At 41.6% G+C, this 26,040-nt stretch overlaps 1 protein-coding gene across 1 annotated transcript in view; it reads right to left on the bottom strand.

The window, feature by feature from the left end:
• The window catches only part of LOC308100590 (ryanodine receptor 2-like), a gene marked incomplete at its 3' end in the record, with an annotated part of 113,856 nt that overhangs the window by 47,677 nt on the left and 40,139 nt on the right, over positions 1 to 26,040 (bottom strand). The window contains exons 44-64 of the mRNA XM_080449658.1: positions 25,740 to 25,843; positions 23,422 to 23,557; positions 22,831 to 23,002; positions 20,883 to 21,018; positions 18,710 to 18,830; positions 16,964 to 17,133; positions 16,003 to 16,223; positions 14,841 to 14,931; positions 14,566 to 14,706; positions 9,995 to 10,152; positions 9,135 to 9,213; positions 8,719 to 8,808; positions 7,888 to 8,025; positions 6,460 to 6,537; positions 6,188 to 6,263; positions 5,700 to 5,823; positions 5,272 to 5,387; positions 4,419 to 4,495; positions 2,426 to 2,547; positions 1,464 to 1,513; positions 508 to 568 (exon numbers count right to left, since the gene is read on the bottom strand). Coding sequence (XP_080305784.1) covers positions 508 to 568; positions 1,464 to 1,513; positions 2,426 to 2,547; positions 4,419 to 4,495; positions 5,272 to 5,387; positions 5,700 to 5,823; positions 6,188 to 6,263; positions 6,460 to 6,537; positions 7,888 to 8,025; positions 8,719 to 8,808; positions 9,135 to 9,213; positions 9,995 to 10,152; positions 14,566 to 14,706; positions 14,841 to 14,931; positions 16,003 to 16,223; positions 16,964 to 17,133; positions 18,710 to 18,830; positions 20,883 to 21,018; positions 22,831 to 23,002; positions 23,422 to 23,557; positions 25,740 to 25,843 — 2,461 coding nt within the window. The remainder of the gene's footprint in view (positions 1 to 507; positions 569 to 1,463; positions 1,514 to 2,425; positions 2,548 to 4,418; positions 4,496 to 5,271; positions 5,388 to 5,699; positions 5,824 to 6,187; positions 6,264 to 6,459; positions 6,538 to 7,887; positions 8,026 to 8,718; positions 8,809 to 9,134; positions 9,214 to 9,994; positions 10,153 to 14,565; positions 14,707 to 14,840; positions 14,932 to 16,002; positions 16,224 to 16,963; positions 17,134 to 18,709; positions 18,831 to 20,882; positions 21,019 to 22,830; positions 23,003 to 23,421; positions 23,558 to 25,739; positions 25,844 to 26,040) is intronic.

Here is a 26,040-nt window from a genome sequence, read left to right as displayed (position 1 = left end):
TAATTTACATTGATCACATTGTTCATGACTTATGTTTACATTAAACAAGCTGACCCATATTACAGCCAAACCAATAGTAAGTCAAACCCATGGTACTCAGAAAATATTTTTGTGATTTGCAAAAAAGGCCTAAATGTAAATATAAAATACACATTAGTACATTCTAATTCAAATGTGTCATGTGCCATTATCTAACATTTGTCATGAAAGTGAATATCAAATTCAGGGTAATGAATCGGGTGCTAATCGGATCTACCAACAGTGAAATGAATCTCTGCTAAGACAAATGCGCCTTGTGGCATCCTTAGCTTCAGAGACACTGTCCTGAGAGACTGAAAGTGATATCAACCACCATATCGGCATATCTGTGTAACAATTACACCATCGTGTCATTTGGGGACTTGGTGCTGTGGCACTAATGTGACAGGAGAGGATTGAAGGTGTGTGTGTGTGGCGAGGGGTGGGTCGGGTCGGAATAATGGCAGCAGTGCAATCTAGCTACGGTACCTGGCATCAAGAGCCTGGGCCAAAACACAAAGACAGCTGGAGATGGATGGATCATCATTTCCTGGGAAAGAGAGAGCGAGACACACACACACACACGCGCACACGCACACGCACACACACAGTACAATGCATAATGAGCATAATCATACTCTAATGCACGCAGACGATGCATACAGTAGGATAAACGCACACGTGCACATGCACATAGGATGATATTAATCTCAAGAGACATGCTGGTATTACGGCATACTGTAGGTACAAGTATCAGATCTTACAAGTACAGAGTCAGCATATACTGGAGACGCCCATCTAGAGCTAGACCAATATATCAGTCTGGTTGCTATATCAGCCTGTATTTGTCTCTTTTGACAACATCAGTATCTGCAATTGTGCAGTCATGAGTTATTGCCACTTTCAACCTGTACTTTCCAAAATAGCTCATCTGCAAGCTCACAACACACAATGCAATGAGCCACCATGTGACACATTTTGAGCTTGTAGATCAGCTATTTTGAAAAGTTCTGAATAGGGCTCAAGTGGGTAAATAAAACAAAATGTTGTATTGTGTATATATATTTTTTTTTATTATTTACTTTTTTTGCTTGTTTATTGTACAATTAAAGTAAAATGTTATATTGGTTTAATGTATATACCTTTTTTTATCAATAAAAAAGGTAGGGTTTTTTTGCTTATAAGTTCAATGTTCTGAAATTGTTTCAAATGTATTAGAAAATGTTGCAATTTTTGTCAAAATATTGGTACAAATATCAATCGGTGCTCCTCGGACTGTCCAAAAGCAAGATCGGCATCGGACCCAATAACCTGGCATCGGTCAGGCTCTACACAACACAGTGCCCACCACGAGTGCAAACAATTGGAAATGCAAACAAATTAGCAAACACAAATAAATATATTACGACTCAGTGCATACAGCTTTATTCCCACACCATCCTTACCAAACAGTGAGATATTGCGTCTCATGAGAGCTCCCAGTTTACAAAACAGGCTTAAGGGAAGACGACAGGACCAGTGGATTAGGGAGAGGAGAGAGAAAGAGAAAGAGAGAGAGAAGGTTAGAACATAATTAAGTGACAATCAGAAAGAGACATCAAGACCCTGAAACACTTGGGGATTGGAGCAGCAGTAAAAATAAGCCAACTCTAAGACTGGAGACAAAATGTGAGCAGAGAGACTCTTCAATGGAAAAACATTTTTTCAACAGTTTCAATACTATACTCAGGGGAATTCGTCTACCATGATTTGGAAGTTGAAGTTATGCCCAGCTATGGATATTTTTATTTTTTTACGTTTGGACCATGCTGTACGATATCTATATATAATAGCACAGAATCTGTCTATCTGTTAGCGTATCCGTGTGCGTCTGTCTCGGTTGTATGCCAAATTATGGAGAAGAATTAGTTTAGTTTATTTGAAAAGTAAAACATACAGTTGTAACTTGTAACCAATCGAGGATAAGACACAATAAAGTCCAGGACTTATTTCCATTGTGGTCCTCTTACACGTAAGAAATACATGTCCGAACACATGAGTGTCAGTCGTACTGATGTCACAGGACTGACGTCATACACTGATCTCCAAGTACTCTGACAACCGGTATTGCTACAGTTTCTGGTTCCTTAATTAGGCTACATTTAACCAAATCTAGGTTATGTTTAACCTACTGTATTTAACAGTGTATTTTATGTATTTTATCGACTTAATGTGACTGTTTCATTGGACATTTTGTCCTCGTTATACTTTGGAGGCAGCCCACGAAGCTGAACTTTACTTTATTCATGTACATTGTGTAAATAGCTGCAACCTTTTTGAATGAAATGCTAGCTCCACAATGTATTCCATGGCAAGTCTGTACTGTACTTCAGATCACAGCTATCTGATTTTCTGGGGTTAAACATACCTGCTGACCATCTCCTTCTCTTTGTTGGAGGCGTGGCCTCTGTTGCTATGGGAGCATGCAGAGCTGGACAGAAAGTAAAGCCGCTGGCTCTTCAAGTATTGTTCCAACAGAGGCAGGACAACCTGTTGAAGTGGATACTAAGATACTGTAGTTCAAATTCACACAATCACATGTACTTCGTTATCTGTAAAGCCTAATCTACAGAATGTGTTGATGAAAAAGTACAGTACAACACAAAATGGACAGAAACGGACTACTGTATGGAAGTAGCGAGTAGCAAGTATCTCCCACCTGGCTCCCAAACAGTGGAACAAAATCCCCATTGCAGTCAGAACTGCAGACTCACTCCCAATTTTACGTCATAATCTGAAGACTCACCTCTTCAGACTCTACCTCACCCTTAGCACTTCTCTCTCCCTGTAGCCCTTCCTGTCACCTTCTGTCTTGATCGATGTTAGCGATTGACCGGATATGGCTACCATGCAGACGTTTCTTGGTCACTCGTTCATGTGTTTGGGTTTGTTTTTCTTGACCACAATGTTAGATAGGATGTTATTTAAACAGATGCTAGATGCTATTATTTACCTGGTATAATATAGTTTCAATATACAGATTAGTTATTTTGCAGATTAGCAGTTATTTTGATAGTATATTGTTTAGACAGATTCTTGGTTTACCTGGGATCCTAGTTTTGTGAGGCATTACACTGTCTCTCTGCATTCTATGTATGTTATTACCTTGCTTATTGTAAGTCGCTCTGGATAAGAGCCTCTGCTAAATGCCTGAATTGTAAATTGTAGATGTGAAATTAATCAAGACTGAGCAACTGCATGACTTCTTACAAAAAAACGTATAGGTTGATTACAAAGTAAGCTGCCAGAGACAAGCATTGAGTGCCTGTACTCATGTTCTCCTCCCTGCCTGAGAGCTCTCTTGCTGTGCTGTGCTGTGCTGTGCTGTGCTGTGCTGTGCTGAATTCTGATCCGTTCAGAGCAGCGGAGCTCTTGCTGGACCACAATTTGCTTATTTACGAGAGTGTCACTCATACCTTGGACACGCCCATTTTATTGCTTTTCGTGATAAAATGGAGCTAGAGAAATGGTGCTGTTGAAGATTCAAGGTTCAAACTAATCTCAGACTTGGCACTACGATGAGTTGCACATATGGTACCCGAGCTGTGGTAAGATTTTCTCATTTCATTCCTTTAGGGTGAAAGTGATCTGCTCAGTGATTTATGTAATGCAATTACAATAAGCAATAATAACAGAGTTTAGCCATTTCAACAGTTTTGAGCTTGATTGTGCGATTATAGTGCAAGGTACCTGTACAGTATGTCTGTTTCAGGGAAATAGACTTAACACTCTCCTCTCCTATGTCCCCTCAGAGGTGCAGCCAATCCAATAATCACATTTGGCCTTCTGCCTCAGTTACACTTGATCCCTTGTGCGTGTGCATGTGTGTGCACGTGTGTGTGTGCGTGCGTGTGAGAGAGCATCACTGTGGATGAGTGGGTGAAGATGTGGTTGTAGTAGAGAATTGAGGCGTACTGTAGCTGCACACGGGCTCAGTTGACTGACTCTGACTCAGGGTCTCGTTGGAGTGAAATGAGCCCTTTTCATCCCCCGCTGCGTCAGAGGCACAACTGTGTGGGAGGCTTTAATCAATGCCCTGATGGCAATCGACACGCCCACATGGATTTCCAAATCGCCTAAATAAATTACTTGGCCACAAAGGCTTTCACTTAGTGGTGTTGCCCATGGCAACCAGCCAACAAAAGTAATTAGTTGGTATAAATGAAAGGAGGGGGGGGGGGGGGGTTGGGGAAGTTATGATGACAAAAGTTCTGGCCATGGAAACACCAGGGAAGACTAATGATTATGGTATTTCTGTGAACCTCTAACAGAAAGTAGATTTGGACTGGGTTTAGCTTAGGGCTTAAATCAAAGCTGAACCTTGGACTGGGTTTAGTTTAGGGCTTAAATCAAAGCTGAACCTTGGAGAAGAACTCTATCTGCTGTTGGAGTGTAACTCTCTCCCCTTTGGTCATCTGTCCTCTGGCTTGCATCACCTCTGTGTGAAGAAGAAAACACCATGAACACCAAGAAAACACCACAAACTACGGTACGTATTGTACTGTACATGCGTTAAAAGAGTCAACCTCTCAAAATATACAGGTGGAAGCCATGACTAATGAAAATAGGGATTTTTATGTCAATCTCGGTAAGTAAGTTATTAGAGCAGAGAATCCTTGTGTATGTAGTATATCTGTACAAAACTGCATGGATACACACACGAATGCAGGCAAAGTGCAATATTGCTGCTGTGCACTTGCTGAAAGGCTTTTGCACGCTATGTTTAATAGTCTCTCTCTCTCTTTCTTTTTTTCTCTCTCTCTCTCGACTTATCCAGATTTTATTCGCACATGTTCGCATAGACAGACCCAGATTTTCTGAATTTGGGCTAAAGTGAAAATATCCTCAGGGTATATAGTGGATTCGAGGATGGGCTGACTGTCAGAACTCAGGCTTAAAAGACTATTGATATTCATAAAATCCATATCAACTCTGAAGACTTGTGTGTCTGGCATAACTCAAGGTGCTTATGGGTGAAAATACAACAATAATAATGAATAATGCACTCATCCCTGCGGGACAGCCAAGGTGCAACATCAACTTATTCGATGTTGCTTTATGTAATAACAACATTTATATTGTATGCTGAAAGACCTTATTTGAGTTTTAGGGTGACCTTCACAAATGCATATGCAGAACAAAATATGAGTTTGTGATATGAATATTATGAAGCTCTGATGTGGTCAAGAGCACTACAGTATGAGACTAAATTACCCAGCTCCAGCATGTTTTCCTGGGCCTCGTCAGAGTAGCACAGTAGCTGCTGCAGGAGGGTGTAGGCAAAGCGTCTGGTGATGGCCGGAGAGTCCATATCCACTGTCTTCCTGTCCCTGTACAGAAGGCCATAATCACAGGGGGACTATTTGAACAGACTGTAAAATCACCAATGAACCAGTGTCAGGAGTTCAAAAGTGCATTGTAATTATGTTACAACTGACAGTGCTGTTTTCAAAGGTCGCTAAAGGTCAGGATGTGACGCCACAGCCAGTGCTAAGATAGCACTGCAGTACCCTTGAGAAAGGCTCCTCCTAATCTCGTAATGGCTCATTACCTGCATATTACAGTATGATGATGACGAATGTGACACTGTGCTATAGTAGCCTTGACTTTCATTTGTAATTTGTAATTTATGGTGGTCTCACCTCCACACGGTGTAACCGTTTAGCTGCAGGAACTTGAGGACGTCCTGGGCTTTCTCACGGAGTTTGGCTTTATCCTTGGCTGTTAGGGTATCATAGGGCACCAGCATGGAATGCCCCCCTCCCCCTAAGAAGAGAGGAAAAATTATAATATTGACAATAGAGACGAGAAGATATTGTAATTCTGTCTGTCTGTCTGTCTGTCTGTCTGTCTGCCTGCTAACAAAACACTTGACAACAGGTGGCCGGATTTTGGAGTCAAATAGATTAAAAGTCAAGGTCACAATCAATATCAAAGTCAAACTCAAGAACAATGGGCAGATTTTTACTGAAACTTGGACGGAATGATCGGTTGGCTACCAAATGAATAACCAATGAATAACCTTTGGAACGGAAACATGACAGGTCATGGTCAAAAGTACATTGGTTATATCTCAGGAATGGAGAGATGCAGAACAAGCAGGATCCGCACTTCCAGATGCTGTTTTTACCTTTAGCTTCCAGTTCTAGTTTCTTCTTCTTGGCCCAAGCATTGTGGTAGTTCTCAGCCAACTGCTCTGCCATGGACTACAAACACAACAGTAACATTGTGTCGTGTTTAGCTGTAGCTGTGCCTCTTTTCTACACACAATAGTTATACTGGAGTCTAGTCTAGTGCATGTGTAACCAATTGAATACTGCAGCTCAAGTGTATACACACGTGAAACACATGTCTTATACACTGATCGCAGGACAAAATAATAAAACACATGTTATGACTTACACACTGGTCCCAGGACAAGGTAATACTGCTCATGTCCATCGGTTTGGGGCTGAAGGTTGACGCTCCCTCAAAAGACAACTATAGTAGACAATAAAACAATTAATGACTACATTTGGGTGCTGATCACTATTATGTAAAAATAATTATTCAAATTATAGAATCATACATACAACATACGCCCCACAAACACACACACACATAGATGCGCTTATAAATGTATATAATTATATTATATCAAAACTCCACTGGGGTGATGCACTCCATGACATTCCACTATAAGAGCCGAACTACACTCATTGTATTCAATGACAATGAGTTCTGTAATAAGATTGATGATAAAACTGCTGGTATGACTGATACATTGAGAAGAGAGATGTATCTGCTATGGCTAAGCTGTGTGCCCAAATTAAATTTCAAAATGTAAAGATCCAGGCCTGGAAGTTTCGGCTAGAAACACCTCAGACCCAGTTGCTGAATTGGAGGCTTTGGTGTCAACTCTTTCCAGCCAAGTGAAACAGCTTTCAGAAAAGTGCTTACAAAAAGACAGAATCAGAGAACCGCTTGATGAAAGAGGGGAGTGAACATGGGCAGAAAACCAGGGACTTTGTCAGAAAGTTGCTGAAGGAAGTACAGAAACGAGAAGCCTTTTACTGATGGTCGTATATTTTCCAGAGAATTGTTTTCCCACAAAGACAGTCACACAATGGAGAGGGTCCTACTATGCGAGATACGAGGTGATGAATCATTAAGATGGACACATTTTATTGTGACATAAAGAGACACTCAATTTCATATATAGTATGCACACGTTCACACGCACAAGTACTCAGTAGCATACAAACATACATACACATCCTTACAGGGATGTCAATAATGATGGGGATACTGGTTTAATAAGATGCTAATAAGAGATTATGATATGCTACTCTGTTTATCTTTCGTGAGCGGAGTACTCAAAATAATTACGTTTAATATAATAATTATGTTTAATTCTCCCTATTGGACATTTTCAGATTCTGGTTTTATATTGATTTTAATTGGAGAGGTGGGTAAGACAGGCCTGTGTTACAGCTGGTGAGTGACGAAGGGCCTTTTAAGTTTACTGGAGATTGTAAATCCAAGTTTGGATTCAATGTATCTTTGCGAACATAATTTGGTTGGTGATGGGAGGCTGGTTTATTTGTGAATTGCAAAGTGGCTGTACCGCTGTAGAGTTACAGGGGTTAGAGAGTTAGTAATTAAGAAGGGGTGGGGGGTGGAGAGCTATGTTGTTGGTTGTTTTCATTAGGTTGTTGTATTTATAATGTTTCTCTTTTTCTGTTGTATTTTTATTTTTATTTTTTTTAAGTCTTGAAAAAATGTGTTGTTGGTTTATTGCATGAGATGGTTGCATGTGTAGGAATCTGTAGGGTAGGGCTGCAAACATACTTGTCCAGCCTGAGAGATCCTGCGTGAACAGGTATGCAGGTCAAACACCTCGCCTGCTTTGGTCCTCTCAATGGTCCATCCAAAGGCCAGCATGCTCCTTAACGTCTCCTTAATGGCCCAGCGGCAAGCTTCTTTATCCTGGACATTTCAGTTAATTTGAACCAGTATTCAATAACATTCATGATTTTAGTAGTGTATATGGTGCGTAGGCACTATGACAAAACATTTAACAAGAGTATACCACCAAAGGAGGATGTGTGGCAGATAATGCTTACAGTAGAGTAGAGTAAAAAAATAGCTGTTTTGAATAAATGAATATTTTTTTAACTTGCAGTGCGTGTGATACAGACGTGGATAGGAGACCATGAAAGCACTACTATATATGCAAAGCAAAGGAAGTTGAATCGTTCAAGCACTGGAAGCTTTTCTTAGATTTGAATTGTACATGAATGCATTTCACACAGGTTTTTTACTAATGCGTTCCCAAAATGGAAATTATTCAAATGAAATGTTCAGAGGCATTTTAAAACTTACTTACTTCATAGTTTGTCACTGGGGAAATTATTCAAGGACTGAAGAAAGAGGCATTTTAACCATTTTAAACCGTCCCTATTTTGGCCATGTCATTATAGGCAAAAATTCTCAAGTTTTCAGAAAGCAGAATTTCAAAACATTTCAACATTTAAAAAAATAGCAGATCTGCAAGTATCACGTATCAAGTATCGGCTATTTTCCCAATTCGGCACATGAAAAGTACAGCATATGGGGCTTAGCTTAGGTGGATTTCTTCTGCTATTTGATTGCTAAAGCAGACACAGTTCTTCTCAGTACCTTCTCAGCCACCGCCCTGTATGGCTTGAGGAGCGGGTGAACCTTACTGTTCTCACACAGCTGCTCCCCGTGGACCCAGCCATTGGCAAACTGACAGAGACAACAAGCAGACACACACACACACACACACACACACACACACACACACACACACACACACACACACACACACACACACACACACACACACACAAGCCCATACGTTAGATAACATGTATACAATAGGCTAATCTCCTCCAGTTAGTTCCCAGGACGAAACACGACACAGACAAAACGTCTGTGCGCAGCCAAACAGACATTCATTATCCAGGAAGTGTATTCGTAAGTGAGCAGAGTTCTGACCACGATACCATACATCACTCTGTCAGGCCCTAACAGACCCCTTCAAATGTGATGGATGAGCGTCATGATATTACCTTGTCCAGTGACCACTTCTCATGGGTATGCTCGGCATACTTATTCACCACTGACTCCAGTCTCTCCGGCACTGTCACACTGGTTCAAGGAGAGAAAATGGTTTAGCTCAATTTCCAGTTTAACCCACATGAGGGGTTAATAATGCCACAATAGGGGCACAGTCAGGTAAATACTGTCTACTGTGATAAGGAGGAAGAGTCACTATAACAAACACAGTTTTCAATTGCATCTGGTACTAGAGTGTGCAGCTCTTCCTTCTTATTTTCTTCCTTCTTATGATTCTTGAGGCCGTTCCAGGGGGTCCCCAACAAAATGAGGAACCGTTTAAACACTTAATCCCTATTTTACTTTTGGCTATTTCTGCAGCCAATCTGCAGTCTCAATGCGTCGCAATGTGATGCGTTCTGAGCTCGTAGATCTATTTTTTCTTCTTCAGATAATATAGATACATCTTGACAAATGATGTTGTCCCTGGGACAACATCTTTTCAAATGGGGGTCCACCATGGCCAAATACATATCAATTTGGGGGTCCTTGACATTAAAATGTTTGAGATCCACCACTCTACTGAACATGATTACAATTGTTTTCCATTCATTTTCTGAACAAGGTAAACACTTTAATCTCACATAAATGCTATCTTGCATTGCTTGTGCCCATGTAGAATGTTCCTTACACAATACTATTATGGCATAACATGGCAATACAGAGAAGCAATGTGTATATACAAAAAAAGATGTTCAGTCATTCTTCAGTTTTTCTTCTTGAACAGAAGGTGAGAACCCTCTCTGCACTTTCACTCACAAAACTGCAGTTCTTGACATTTTTCAAATCATGACATTATTTGGCCATACAGTACCTGGAGGTGTCTACAGGCTGGGGGTCAAACTGGTCATCTGTGTCCACAGAGCCTTTCTTCTCCTTGACACAGCTTTGGTCAATGTGGTCGGGAGGCAGGGCACTGGCCACCACAGTCAGGCACTGGAGAGACAGCCTGAATAGCTCTGGTTCATAGGGCTATGTAAGGAGAGAGGGAGACAGACAGGAAATTTGAAAGAGGTATAATGGAAGGAGAGGAAGGAACAGAGAAGGATATATGAGAAGGGATGTTGAGAAATGGTCAAAATTGAGATTCTGATTTGTACAAACACCTATTCCAGAGCATTAAAGGGGCTGTATGTTTTTGTTTTTGTTAATAATAAGATTATCAGGTTGGGATAACAATTTTATGCAATCAGGGGAGAAAACTCATACGTGAAATTGAAAGTGATGAAATAAATAAAAGAAATTGGACCTGAAACATAAATGGAGCCTGATATTTTTTTTTTGGTTTGGTACCTGATCTGAATATGTAAAACTGCCCACAAAAAGTTCAGAAACTTAGCTTCGGTCGATTATTTCTCTCCTTTTATAATACCAATTAGTATTGTATTTTATATATTTTTTTATTGTTGATTAAGGTATAGCTTGTAATGATCGGGCATTCGTGGAATGAGCAACACAGCTAAACGTGTGGGTAGCGCTCCCCAAAAATTCGCCATGGGGGTAGTGTTGCTGACTTGAGCATACTCAACAAAGTTGCAGGACCCATGCCCAGATGCTCAGGTGCCAGTAACACACCTGTGTTGCTCAAAACAAAAGCGATTACTGACAGAAGCATATTAGATATATATCCACGAATGCTCGACCAAAGTTACGTTTCTGAACTTGGGCAGTTTATTTTCTAAAGAGCTGGAGAGACCTGTGTCGCTGAACAAACACTCTATAGCAATGATTACTATTGGAATATAGAGCAACTTAAAAATAATTTTCTACTCTGCATGCCACACACACACACACACACACACACACACACACACACACACACACACACACACACACACACACACACACACACACACACACACACACACACACACACACACACACACACACACACAGTGCATAACTTACACCCTCTTCAAACTGTATTGTGTAATCATCCATATGGAAAACGTGCGGTACTGTACGACGTTGACTACAGCCTGAACTTCTGAGGGCTGTTTGATGTGAGCCACGCGTGAGGCTGCAACAACCTCTTGAACCTTCTATCTTTAATGTTTTCATGTTGTGGACTTGTGGATGAGTCAGATAAGCACCACTCAGCGATATGCTGATTACTAGAGGGGGTACAGACCTCCCCTGAACACATGAGGAGATTCAATTGCATCGATTGCATCTGTCCTTTTCTCGTCAGTAGGCTTGAAAGCAATAGTGGGATGTTAAGTTTCGTACGGTAAGGATCTGGGAAAAAACTCGGTGTTGACGTCTCGGGGGGCACTGTTTCTTCCACGTAGCTCCATGTTGTCGCTGTTAGAAGGAAACCATGTCCAAAACTGTAACTTTTCAGGAAAAGTTGTTAAACTTTTCATGACTTAAATAATTATAAAATCCACATACAGAGTTAACCACTTTGAGCATGTCATTACGATGATGTGAACATTTTCAATGATTTTCAAAATCAAAACACACAACTCATCACCATTTGACGCTTTATGAGCTTGTAGATCGCCTCATCATACGATGACGTATATAGTAGGGCATTCAGTTATGAAAACAAAACAACATAAAACATGAAATATGGAGATACAAGGTTTCTGCCTGACAGTGACGATATAAAAGTATGCATCAAACATCCATCACCTCGCTGCCACCAGGCGCGTATCGTCATTGGGGCCAACGAGGCCATGGCCCGGTCTGTAAACCCAGCTTGTCCCTGTGTAGGGGCAAGATCCGCCAAAAAAACCTAAAAATCAACATTAGCAGCCCCTCACCCTATTCTGTTGTAGCCGACCACAGAAAGTCGCCTTTGTTTTCAAATGGGGCTCATTTGCATTCGGCCGAATTGTTAATGAGTGGCCATTAAAAACCAGTTTAGCCGTCCAACCGGTTCTGGCCCGGTCAACGTTAGAATCCACCAAACTCCACTGGCTGCCACTACTATGTTCAAGGTGCTTATTGTCACATGCAGATAGCAACATGGCAGGCAGTGAAAATCTTGTACCTTAACAGTGTGGAAATTAAAAAGTTAAACCTAAAATAAACTAAATTAAAGTCTACTCCTTTGTAGATGTGCAACCCATTTTCTCTGTGACCTGGCTGTTGTTTCTCTCAAAATGATTTAATCTTTTATACCCAAGAAACAAGCAAACCTAAAAATAATAATAAAACCTCAGCATGGTTCCGACAAAAACAAGATCAAACATAAAACCAAATAAAAAATAAAATAAAACGAGGGGAAATGTTTCAATCAACATGTCACTCGACTCTTCACATTACAAAACACTTTTTTCTTCTTTTTCCTGACCCTAAAAAAGGACATTTTTGATGAATCAGGCTATGTTCTCCTCCTCATGACATTTTTCTAAAGAACTGGAGAGCCTTCCTTATGAGCAGAGGAGCGCTTTGAATATCATGTCTATAGCTCTCACACACAGTGTGATGCCCGCACTGTTCGAACCTATCCACCATTGAGGTGCTCACGGCTCAAACGTCCTATCATCTGCGTTATTAGCACCAATAGCTTAGCTGAAGCAATGTAAATATGGACTTCCCGTGGTTGTAGTAATGATTCAACGTTGAGGTGTAAATTAACGGGTTGTCTTATACAATCAGGAGGATCAGATCAAATGACCAGCGCTGAAGCGTGATGGTAAACGCTGGAAAGCGGAGTGCACCAGTGCGTCTATACCATAGAAATACATTGAAGTCAAGACTGGGGTTGCATTCTATGTGAACTTCCATTCATACAGATTGATGCCTTTATTTGCGGTGAAAAAACAACATTGTTCCAAATAAAAATGCTGTCACTTTATTGCCTAGTAATACTTGCGTTCAGTGTGGATGCACTCATGACACAATATACTACGGTATATTTTGGAAAAAAGCGTTTAACCCATTTAGACCTGGAACACCTACACCTACCTGTATACTGTACGTTGTTATACCTTTCAATCCGGAACACCTTTGTGTAACATTAGCTGTTGCTATATACATCCATATGGATGTATATAGCAATGGGGGAAAATAAGTATTGAACGTGTCAGCTTTTTTCTCAGTACATATATTTCCAAAGATGCAATTCATAGGATAGGCCTATTTCTACCAGACATTAACTCAAATAATCCACACATGAAAAGAAATCACAACAGACAAGTCCATAAATAATAATTATGTGTAATTAAGTGCCATAACACCGGAAAAAAGTATTGAACACGCTAACTGAAATTAATTTAATATTTAGTGGAGAAGCCTTTGTTTGTAATGACTGCTTCAAGACACTTCTTGTACTGTAACTAATCACCCACACTGCTCAGGTGTGGATTTTGGCTCATTCCTCCGCACAGATTGTCTTTAAATCTCAGAGATTCTTTAGTGCCCTTCTGGTGAACCCTTTTCTTTAGTTATTTCCTCAAAGTTCAATCGGATTTAAGTCAGGTGATTGACTGGGCCATTCTAACACCTTGACTTTCTTTCTCTGAAACCAGTTGACAGTCTCCTTTGCTGTGTGCTTTGGATCGTTGTCCTGCTTGAAGGTCCAGCCACGTCTCATCCTCATCATTTCTGGAGCCCGTTCAGAGTGGTCCTTGACTCTTTGAGTACACTTCACAGTGCACAGTTCCTGTGCACGGCATGTTGATGGTGAAGTGATGCTTCTTCCAATGGTCCCAACGGTGCCATTGGCCCCAACGGTGTTTACTGGAATATTAAGATGTTTTGAAATACGTCTGTACCCAGCTCCATTCTGATGCTGGGCAACAATCCTGTTGCGAATATCTTGAGAGACCTCTTTGCTTTTATCCATCATGAGATGTTTCTTGTGTGACTGCTTGGTAACAAAACTACCTTTTTATAGCCCATCAATTTACACTAACCCAGCTAATGTTTTTTTTGCAAAGATAGGAGGTAGAAATAGTAATTACTTACGGAAATTAGATGGTGCATTGCGTTTCCTTGCCTAAGTATACTGCTTTTTCGTGGTGTGTTCAATACTTTTTTCCTGTGCTATTCCACTTTATACCACATACAATTATTTGTATGTGGTATAAAGTGGAATAGCACTTTACTTTTGTAATGTTTTCTTTTATGTCTGGTAAAAAAAATCATGTGAATAGCGTCATTGGAAATATATTTACTGGGAAAAAAGTTGATGCGTTCAATACTTAATTTACCCATTGTGTGTGTGTGTATATATATATATATATATATATATATATATATATATATATATATATATATATATAGCAACATAATTATTTTGTATTTCTTTTAATTAAAAAAGATTTTCAAAAACTTAGGTCAGGATTTAGAAGGTGTTTTTAGAATCGGCCTCAGGTCTAAATGGGTTAAGGACCGTGGGCATTGAGATTTGACGACGGTGTCTAGCTTTACCTGCTTTGCCAACGCCTTCAACGTTCCCCAGAATAATCTCCTGGACAGGTGGAGCTCCTCCTCCGAGGCAGAGCCGAGATTCCCCCACCCTCCAATCAGAGAGTAGTATTTGTTGCTCTGCTCATAGTGGTCGGTCAGCAGCTGGTGCACAAAAGTTGTAACAGCGGTCAATGTCAAATGGATCAGAGTATTGAATGTGTATGTACATGCATATATGCAACCATCAAAAAATCAATTGAGTCAGCGTAGAGTTGCTATTGTGGTCCTGGGCACACCTTGAGGGGCATCTCGGTGTTGTCTGTGAGTCGGGGGACATCGAAGACAAGGCGCCTGAGGAGTGGCTGCATCATAGATGGCTGGAGTTTACTGAGGACACAAACGTGCGCGCACACACCCACCCACACAAATGTGCACACAAACGCACACACAAGAAACAATGTTGTGATTGATAACATCACAGCTTATGAGACAGAGTGTGACAGATAAGATTAAGGTGCCAGAGGTGATTTCATTTTTTTCTGGTAATGCCTTTTCCAATTTTAAATGTCCCTCTCAAGACAAGATTTTCGGGGGATTTTTTCTCTCTCCCCAATTCAGTCATTCCATCAATTCTCTAGGTCGTACTCTTCTCTGGTCGTCCTTAATTCCTCTTGAATAATGAATGCCACAACATGGTCCCTGGCTGCTAACCCCCACTATTGGCCTGTTGAGAGTGTAGGCAACCACACGTCAGTCACTTCTTTTTTTTACCGGGAGAGAAGATCACTTTATCTCCACTAGTGCAGTGACAAATAAACACAATCCATTGGCGGCTTCCCACCCACAAACACGGCCAATTGTATTCATTGGATCACACGGCCGAGCCGGAGGCACCACGGAGGAATTGAACCCTCCGTGGTTGTACTTGGGGTGCTACCCGGACCCCAAGTACAAGATTTTGTGAATAAATAAAAGTCATTCCCACATATAATTCACAACCAGACACCTTCGATATTATGGGGCTCAGGTGTAAAGCAGTGAAATTAGAGTGAGAATACTCTGCTTGTCTGTTGCAACGTACAAGATTCACTCTGTTTCCCTTTAAACCATAAATATACATGAGGCCACTGTATGGCCGTCACTGAATTCTAATATTGTTTTACTGCTTTCAAAGGTGTCTATTAAGGGTTTACCAATCATGATTTGATAACTGAAGCAAATAAATACTTTTAATATAATGGGAAAAGGAATGCATAAGGGGGGAAAAAAGAAAAAAACACACAAATATATTTACACGTATAATATTTTATACTATTGTATATGCAATATGTAAGACAGTTGCTGAAATATTGACATTCCTGCAAACAGGCTGCACAAATGTTTTAGTATTTTGTACAACCACAGGCATGAAACCCTGTGACCCCATTCAACACATTCAACCCCAGAGCGCCGGCCTACCTGCAGACTGCAAGTAAGCAGTCCTCAATGGAGTCTCTCTGAGCCTTGGTCAGACTGACAGCCCTGGACAGGCGGTAGATGGCCTGGATGAGATTGTCGATCAATGCGGACTGGCCCTCGGAAGCACAGAACAGAGCTGAGCACTTGGTGAGCAGGGGCAACACGGCTGTACACAGGTACCTGTTGAGGGCCAGGGCCATGTCAGTGGAGCCCAGGTCAGTCTGCAAAGGAAGAGAAGAGGTTATAGAGCCCAGTTATGGAGAGGAACCAAATATACAGTACCTAACAGAATTAAGATTGGGTGAGGGGAAGCTAGGAACAAAAAAGAAAGAGAAAGAAGTGACCAATCTAATTGTTATTGCTTTTAAAATATATATATATATGAGAGGAAGAGGTTACAACAGGTTATCCATCAGAGGTTTGATACACACAACACTGCCTCTTAGTGGCCAGGAGTTTAGAATGCAGCACGTCAGTTACAAACATCGATTCAAACAAGACAACAATTTAATTGAATCAGTATTGTTTGAGTGATACCGGAACATGCAACACTGATTAAGCCATGAGTAAACACACAGGTCCTGTGTCCCTCAAGATTTAACAGTTGATCAAGCATGTCATGTCTAACTGTGTCTTTCCAGTGCAGCGGGTTATAAAAAAACACTTCAATCATTATGAGGATCTCAGCGGCATGTAACAGGTATAGCAAATCTCTTTTCAACAGTGTAGCTACTGTAATCTCTCCGGTGGTGATAATCAATGGGTAAACACAGTTAATGATGTGACAAGTCAAAGCCCAGTCGCAGCTGAAGGCAAGGAGTGTGGATTGTGTGTAATGTAGCAGGTGATAGTCACAGGTGGCATGGATCAACGCTAAGTCACAGTCGATCAGCCCAGTGGTGTTAAGGCGAAGGTGTCCAGTATAGGCGATGGCGGCAGTGAAAATGAATCTGTCCCTCACAGTGTCGAGCGAGGCGGCCGCCTGCAGGTCGGGCAGGAAACCCACTTCTAGCAGGTGGAGAAGAAAGCCCTGGTCCTGGACACCGTAGACCCGGTCAAGGAAAAGAACCATGGCAGCCTTGTGGTCTGGGCAGAACACTGTAGCTGGGTCCGGCTCCAGCACCGTGCCGTCTGGTGGGAACCAAAAAATAAACAAGACTACCGGTAGTTTTTTGATTGTGTCAAAAATAATTTCTTCAGTTGTTACTGTGTTCCCACCAACTGCAAAACGTTCTGGATCAGTTATCTCAAAAAAAATTTAAACAAGTAACACACCAAGTTACATCTGTTCTATCTATTTGGGTTCAGATAACTTAACCCTAATTTTATACTTTTTACCTTATTTTACCCTCATTTTATCTAAATCAATCTCATAGATTAAGTGAATAATCCAAAAACCAATCAAAAGATTAGTTTGAGTATGAAAGAAATCGTTCTGGCTCCCAAACTTTGGAATGAACCCCCAATTGCAATTAGAAATGCAGACTCATCTTCCGTCGTAATCTGAAGACTCCCCTCTTCAGACTCCACCTTAGCCTTTAGCATTTGCTGCAGCATTTGCCCTAGCCCCTACGGCCCTGCAGGCTTATGCAAAGGCCAATTTATGTAGACAGATGCCAGGTCATTGTTAACCTGGCATCCTATAGTGTGTATAGTTTGTACAGATTATTGATTTTTTGGGATATTCTACTGTAAGACTGATGATATGTTCTTGGTTTCTATGATTTATCTTACTATTTCTATGCATTTGATGTATTACCTTGTGTTGTCCTTGCTTACTGTAAATCGCTCTGGATTAAGAACGTCTGCTAAATGCCTAAACTGTAATTGTAATTGTTAGTTGCAGCCCTACAAGTAAAGCCTAATTGTCTCCGCCAGGCCGAAAGGCATGGCTAGGGAGTATGTTTTACCCCCTGTCTGTCCGTGTGTCTGTGTGTCCGTGTGTCCTGTCCGTGTGTTACCAGCTAATCTCCGGCACCGTTGACCCGGTCGCTCCGAAACTGTGCACACACACTCCCTGGATACCAATTCAGAACCTCTGCCCCAAATTTGTTTGTTTTCACATGAGCCTTTTATAGCGGCACCAGGAGGCCGATTTGTGAAAAACCTTTTTTTTTATATTACTCCTACAGATTTTATCCAAACATCATGCAAATCGGTACACAGTATCTCTACAGTCAAGTGATCAACACGGATCTGTCCGATTTCCCATATTCCATCTTCATTGCCTAAGGTTGGCTTCCAAAGTTTGCAGGATTGGTCCCAGCTCCAAAAAAAGCCTCAAAGTATGCACGCATTTTGCGATTTCCGTGAAATTTCACACGCACATTCCCACTAGGCCGAGGAAGAAATGCCACCCTTTTCACATTGGCCTGTTATAGCGTCACCAGCAGGTCTAATTTAGCAAAACACATTTTTGGAACAAAATGCCTCAAATCATGAATGCAGTGTCTGATTTCTGTGAAAGGCCTAAGAATAAATGGCACGGTTGGCACCCTTTTCACCTTGGCCTATTATAGCGCCACCAGGAGGCCAGAATAACGTACCTGACCTGGCGGAGACCTGTGCTCCGAGGAGCACTTTTTCTAGTTTATATTTCATTCACTGCTTCGCTCGCCAGAAATAACCGATTTTCAACGGAAGTTCATATGACGAAAAATAAATAAGGCTTTAGTGCAGACACAAATGGACTAGAGAGTGTTATTACCTTTGGCCAAAGCAGGGATTTGGAAAGGGAGGCTGATGATCCCCTCCAGGTCCTGGATGGAGATGAGAGACCTGAGGATAGCTCGGATGCGGATGGCTTCACCCTTCCCTGCATGGATCAGCTGGAGAACATTAAGCCTGATTTATACTTGTGTGACGGTGTAGTGCAGAAAATAGCAAAACTACAAGCTATTGAGCTTATACATCTGCTATTTTTGGTACGCCACATTGTTATACAACAGAGCATATATTCGGCATTACAAATTGAACATTGTTAAATTATATCACAATAGTATAAAAATACAATAGGAAATAGAATATATGACATCATCTAAGATAATATAGCGTACAGTAGTACAACTGGCAATGTCTGATATTGCTTTACAATGTTGTACCATATTGTTGTTATATATAGATATAGATATAGATATATAGATATAGGGGGTCGGCAACCTTTTTGAAATGAAGTGCCATGTTTTAATTTTTGTATTAGTCAGTGTGCCATTTCAACATTTATGACACCACATAAAAATAAAATATTTCCAGCAGATTTTGATTGCCCATAAATATAACAATTTTTTTCTTCTTCTTTTGAAATATTTCCTTTCACATCAGGACATTGTAATGATCATTAGATCATTAGACTCAGAGCAATAACCCACCTATCTCCCAGACTCCCTCCCCAGTCAGAGTTTAAATGAATGTACAATGAATGTATGTGCAGGATGTAATTTGCATACAGATGTGAGGAGACTTTATTTTATTTTAAATATATATATATATCCATCTTCTTCCACTTATCCGGACGCGGGTTGCGGGGGTAACAGTTCCAGCAGTGAATCCCAGACTTATCTTTCCCGGGCCACATTAGCTACTTAAACCAGGGGTCTTCAACAGGGGGTCCGTGACCCCTAGGGGGTCCTTAGAGTTACTAGAGGGGGGCCACCAAATCTTTGTGTGATATGATTTTTATGTTTTACATTAATCACTTGAACCCTAGCGTCCCTATTCTGAGGAGAACTTAAGCCAAAAATAGCAGATCTACAAGCTCACGCGATGCGTTGTGAGCTTGTAGATTGGCTATTTTTGGCAAAGAGGTTTGGTGTAGAGGGAAAAAAGAGCAGACCAAGTTAAAAAAAAAAATTAATCTGAAACACAATTTTATACAATATAGAGGGGGTCCCTGCTTCATCTCTCTCTCAGCTAGGGGGTCCTCAGCCTGAAAACGTTGAAGACCCCTGACTTAAACTGTTCGAAGACCAGAGTGGAGATATAATACCCCCATCTGGTCCTTGCTGCCCCATGGCCTCCTCCCAGCATGACGTGCCCCGAAGACCTCTATAGGGAGACGCCCAGGAGGCATCCATACTAGATGCCCAAACCACCTTAACTGACTCACAGTCAGATCTCTCAGGATCAGCCACCATCTCAGCTGGACTCACCACTTTGGCAGAGTACAGAGTAAAATATAGTGTTAATTTATCAATTTGTAACTCTGATGCTGCGTTCACACTAGCAGTGACAAAGCAAGAGGCTCCATTTTCGATGGGAGCCAGCGATATGAAGCTACAAAATGATGCCTGACACTTGTCGCTGCGTGACATGCTACCAAAAGATTGTTGAGTTGGCTTCAACTTTTTTTCAGCGCTCCAATGACACATAAGCATAAAGAAAACATGTTTTTGTTTCACCATTATCACTCCCCTTCCCGCTCCCCCACAATTCCTGCTCCGTTCCGTAAATGAAAGAAAACCTCATTCTTGCTGTTAACCAGGTCCCTATGGTATTTAACCCTGCCCTCTTCATTTACGCAGTGTCAATAGTGATTCAGCAGCAATATAGCTCGTCATGCTTGGTCATTTTGTAACCTTTGTCACCACTATGTGAACGCAGCATGAGAGTGCACATTCTGCAATGTCCATTTGGTTGCATTTGTACCTTCTCAGAGTTAACTGAACACTAAGGATTCCACTGTGTAAATGTACCAAAGAGGCTGTCTGATGTGAAAGGTTTAGTAATGAAGAGTCAATCCCCTCCTCCATCACCATCATCCCCCGGGAAGTCTCAGTAATCACCCATGACGGCCAATTTGCTGGTGAACTATGAATAAGATTCAATAGAGTCATCAAGGGGTATTGACTGGGGAGTGGCATTGAACAAAAGGAAACTCTCACATGCATCTCTGGAGCGCAGCGTCCTAGCAGATCAATGAGGGCCGAGTAGAAGGTCATGATGGCGTGTCCCATGTGGATGAGGTCATCGTCATCGCCATGAGAGACATTTCTGTTTTGGGGAACAGTTACAATGGTTCTGTGATTTTTCAACCCATCTCGGAATGCGGATCACGGGCTTCCTTCAAAACAGGCCTGAAAATCCATCTTTCAGGAGGCCAAAGGGGGAGGTAAATCCCACTTCTCCCATAGAAAGGTGATGACTTTCGCTGCCTAGTGCCTACACCCCCCCCCCCCCTTTTACCCCACTTTTTCTACTCTACATATTCTGTATACATAGTGTTTTATACGTGTTGATGATATTGTATCTTGGTGCTATTTTAATGAATTGAATACATAGGACCACAATGGAAACAAGTCCTCAGGATTTTTTTGTGTTATCCTTTTAGCCCAAATGTATGGCTGTACCCGTGCTGTTTACATTGCTAATAAAGTATTCAATCAATCAATCAATCTCGGTTTGCATCTGTACTTTTAGACAAGTTTCCCTGTTGTGTTGACAACAGAGTGAATGCTTTCAGCACATAATATTAGAACCATCATTTTAGCACCAACATGTTAGCACTAACTAACATGAGGTTGTGTCCTGTGTCCTGTTATTTACATTCAAATCGTTTGTCTGGCTGCGGTTTTAAACACACACGACAGATCGACCAGCAGAGAGCAGCAGATAGACCTCTCGATCACTCGCTCGACCCCCCCCAAACAGGCTCAAACAGTCCAAACGTCATATCCGGATATGACGTTTTCGCCGCTCGCCGATCGGGCTTCAGATCGTTGGTATACACGACGACGATAACTGTTCGTCATCCAGACTAAAGAAAATAGAACTGGAGCTCTCCGTTCGTTTTTTATACCGCGTTTTTCCCTATTCTGGCCTAAAATGACACTTTCAAGCTTCTAGAGAACCGGAAACGGAATCTGCGTCATGAATCCGGATCCGGGTGAGTGTGAAGTGAACAAAAAAAGAAACTGATGGTGAAAAATACACAGAACAGCGCGATCACAGATTAAACAATGAAAAAGCTATCAGCGCGTCTAACGTGTCGACGGCCAAGTGGACAAACTAGCAATTGACTCGATAACGCGTCGACGGCAGTCAAAGAGTTAACATGATACAGTGACACACAGTTATTACCCAGAAATATTCCGATGTAGGAGTTGGACAGTGTAGGGTTCGTCCAAAGGACAGATTCCCCTCAGTAATCAATAAAGCTCTGATAAAAAATATATATCTATTGGTGGATTCCAGTCTCCAGCCTTTTACCTTGGCAAAGGTGAGTGAGCGATTGTTCAGTAGAAAGGGCTTATAATATAATATCCATTCTAAGTTTTATTAGCCTTTGGTTGTGAGGTTAAACTACAAACTTCTTATTCTCTTCATTACACGTGAGAGTTGGCTATTTACTTTATAAACGTTTAATCGCGTGAGGGACTCGCTTGCGCTGATCTACAAGTTGTCATGCGGTGCGTCACGCCGCGTTGTCAGCTTGTAGATCTGTTCCTTTTGAAGGGTGGTGACATATTTCGTCAGTTTCCGGTTGCCTTTGATGGTCAGGTCTTCAATGCGGCGTGGAGCAATGCAAATGATTCTCCACATGAATGCGAACTCGACAGACAAAAATGAGGAAGCCCGGCGATACACACATGAGAGATTTACACGCCGGTTGGTGAATCGCACGTCCGTTTGTGCTTATCGAAAATACACACCCCTTTAGTCACTTTATTTAGCCACTATTTACGAATCAGCCCCAATGACTCAAAAAGTTAACCTTATCTAAGTCATTTTTCATTACTTCATCTAATTATACCATTCTAATTCTGCGACCCAGTACATATCTCCCATGACCACGGTCTGTACACCACTGGCCTAGCACATTGTCAGACTCACTGGAATGTAGTGACAGGTCCGTCCATGGACGGGTCCTCCGAGATCCTGATGGCCTCCTCCATGGCAGCCATGAGGCCGTCCCCTCCCTCGCCTCGCAGGGCGGGGCCAAAACACTCTGGCCTGCGAATCAGCAGCCTTACCACAACGTAGGCGTTCTCTTCCACGCTCTCCCCTGAGGTGGACAAACACATCAAATACTGATTGGACCAGATTGCAGATCTTTTTATGGCAATTTGTATGTGATCTGTTCATGAGAATTCAGGCAAGATTCAAGAGTTTTCAAGTTGTATAGTTTCAGTAAAGCATCTTCCAATCCATATGCTAAACCTCCATTATTATACTGTATGGAAATGTTCTGACAATAAAGGCATTTTTTTTTTGTATGACAGACACAATCATTTCAATAGCTACCTACCTACGTTTAAGCACTATATTCATGCCCTCATAAGTAACATACACATAAAAGTAACATTCACATTCACGTGCAGTATGCTCAAAGATGTGTAATGTGGGGGGACTTTGGAGAAAGCGGTGGCTGTATCATTTGCTGAAATAAGAGGACATTCAAATCATTTAGATCTCCTTGGTTACCATTGCAGAATACGGCAAAGCGCAGGAAATTCAGGTAACGTTCACCCTCCACTGGGTTCCACCCAATGTCAGGGTAGCCTTTAGTCACCAGCAGTGGACAGCTCTGGAGACCAGAGCCAGCTAGGTACTGGACCACCTGGGGAGGTGACAAGGAGAGAAGAATCAGGTATGGTACAGTAGGTGACTCCATACACTAGAGATGCGCGGATCACGGTTTTAGCCGCGGTTGCGGCAGTTAACCGCAGTTTGGGTGGATTCGGGTCAATCAAATATAATTATTAATTAATATCGGATAAACCACGGGTGAAATATTGCAGTAAATAAATTAATGACATCTAATATATCTATCCATAAAATAGCTAAATCTCTGCGTGCTTGTGTCTGTGTGAGTGTGTAGAGCAGCCTCTGTGCGATGCGATCACAAAATGCATTGATTTCGGTGCGTCTTTTTTCTTTTTTTTTAAACCGGTGCTGCTCTGCTCAGCAGAGCAGCACCGATCGCATCGCACAACTAATACTAAAACGGGAATACCAGAAAATAATAATATTTTGACATACGGGAAAAACGGTTGGTGCGGATGCGGATATTTAAATTGGATAATATAATTATTGCGGTTGGATAACGGGCGGATAATTAATTTGTACATGCGGATTCGGGTGACGTGAGAGGCCATCCGCGCATCTCTACCGTACACAGTTAGAGTACTGCCTAAATACATAGAACCAAGACACTATAATGGGGTGGCATAGCTAACCCATTGTTCATTTTGTAACAGATCTGCCAAATTTGGTAGATGTGTCGATATATTGGGAACAAAACTGATTATTGGGGCATCGCAAATTCACACCCTGGTGGGCGTGGCAGACATTTTTGAAATGGGCACCAGCGGCTGATGTAATCTTCCTAACCCACTCTACTCACTCTAGTGGCTGCAGTTTTTATCTAGGAGGCTGAAATGTTGCAGGAAGGTCAAGTGTGCGAGTGTGAAGGTCTTCGTGTGTGTTCATGCTAATTGCCTAAAAGAGGGAGCTGCAATGGGAGTGGCCTATATGGCAAAAACGTGCATAACTTCCAAGTAGATTCACAGATTTGCACAAGATTTTGTGGAATAGTTGGTTATGACCAAAAGAACAGCTCGGTAACAGTTCATGCCAATTGCCAAAATAGGGGTGTGGCAATGGGTGTGGCCTATGGGGCAGGTATTTTTTTAAAATGGCCACCAGCTAGCTTTCCTATCCAAGCCCCCAGAACCCAGTGGTTTCATTGAAGCCAAATGGACATGCTGGCCATTCATGGTACTGCAGCTTAGGGGCCTCAACATGAACGAGCGAAAACGGTTTCGACCAATGGGATCGACTCACGAGCATGCGCACGAGCTTGCGCACGGGGCTGCGCGCTTCTGTGACACAAAACGCGTCACAGAAGTGACGCACTGGGGCCCAAAATAGGCCGCGCCCACCAAATTTCCAACCCGGAAGAAGGGGTGATTTAGGACTATGCGCTGGGTGAGCAACTCAATGCAAGTGGATGGGAGGAGATTTCGGGTGCCCTCTCTATTATTTTTAACTCTATGTTTCCTATCCCACTTGAACCAAATAAAATACTTCAACAAATACAAAATGTATAAAAAGTAATTGGTCATTTCATTATTATATTGTATTATTATATATAACATTATTATATCATGGTGGTATTGAATCATGGTGATTGGTAGCTGGCCCTGAGGTTGCAGCAGTGATTGAGGACTTGGAAGATGCACACCAGCTCATGGGAAGAAGTGATGTACTCCACGATGACCAGGCAGCAAGTGTGCAGGAAGCATTTAGGAAAGATGTCTGCTCAATGTAATGGAAGAACTGGGCAACCCATTTGAAGAAGAGAGGGAAGTGTCCTTGACAGCAAAGAGATTGCAGATCCACCAGCATTGGAAGCTGTTGTAAGGCATAGAAGGCAAACAATTCCAAGCATTCACAAAGGAAGGCTTGTGGAGAGAACAAAGCCCACTGATGACACAATCCACGCCAATGTGCTGGACAAATACTAGACATTAAGCTTAAAAACTGATAGAAGAGAAAAATACATACATTGGATTAAAATACTGAAATCCTGCTCTACTCTGGCATATTGGGATGAACACTAAAGTACTTCGATAGTTTAAGTATTTCCAAGTGAAACGGTCTGGTTGTGTTTCATCTTCCTTTTCATTTTGTCTCTATCTTCCAATATCAGCTATATTGTACAGTACCAGTTTGTGCATGTGACAATAGCACCTTGAACATGTAGTGGTACTATAGAGGATGTGAGAGAATGAAGTCACCTTCTCTAGGTCCGGCTCCCTCAGTGCTAAAGCCAGTTCATTGTTATCCATAACAGAGGCTGCTGCTACATCCAGAGGAGTGGCACCACGCATGGATGGAGAGGCTAAGGACATGAGGATAATTGGAATGAATATCTATTAATCATCATCAGCCATACCGTGCATAAACCATAATGTTAGTGGCTTTACTTTTAAATTTTGCATTTGTTTACATTTTCTCCAAAGTAATTAAAATGGTACTTAACGAATGTGAATAACTCAGTCAATGTTGGCTTAAACATCATTGTATGCTTAATAATGT

Source organism: Gymnoscopelus braueri, assembly GCF_963280865.1.
Source record: "Gymnoscopelus braueri genome assembly, chromosome: 14".
NCBI classification, from domain to species: Eukaryota; Metazoa; Chordata; class Actinopteri; order Myctophiformes; family Myctophidae; genus Gymnoscopelus; species Gymnoscopelus braueri.
This window is presented reverse-complemented; position numbering and strand designations above follow the sequence as displayed.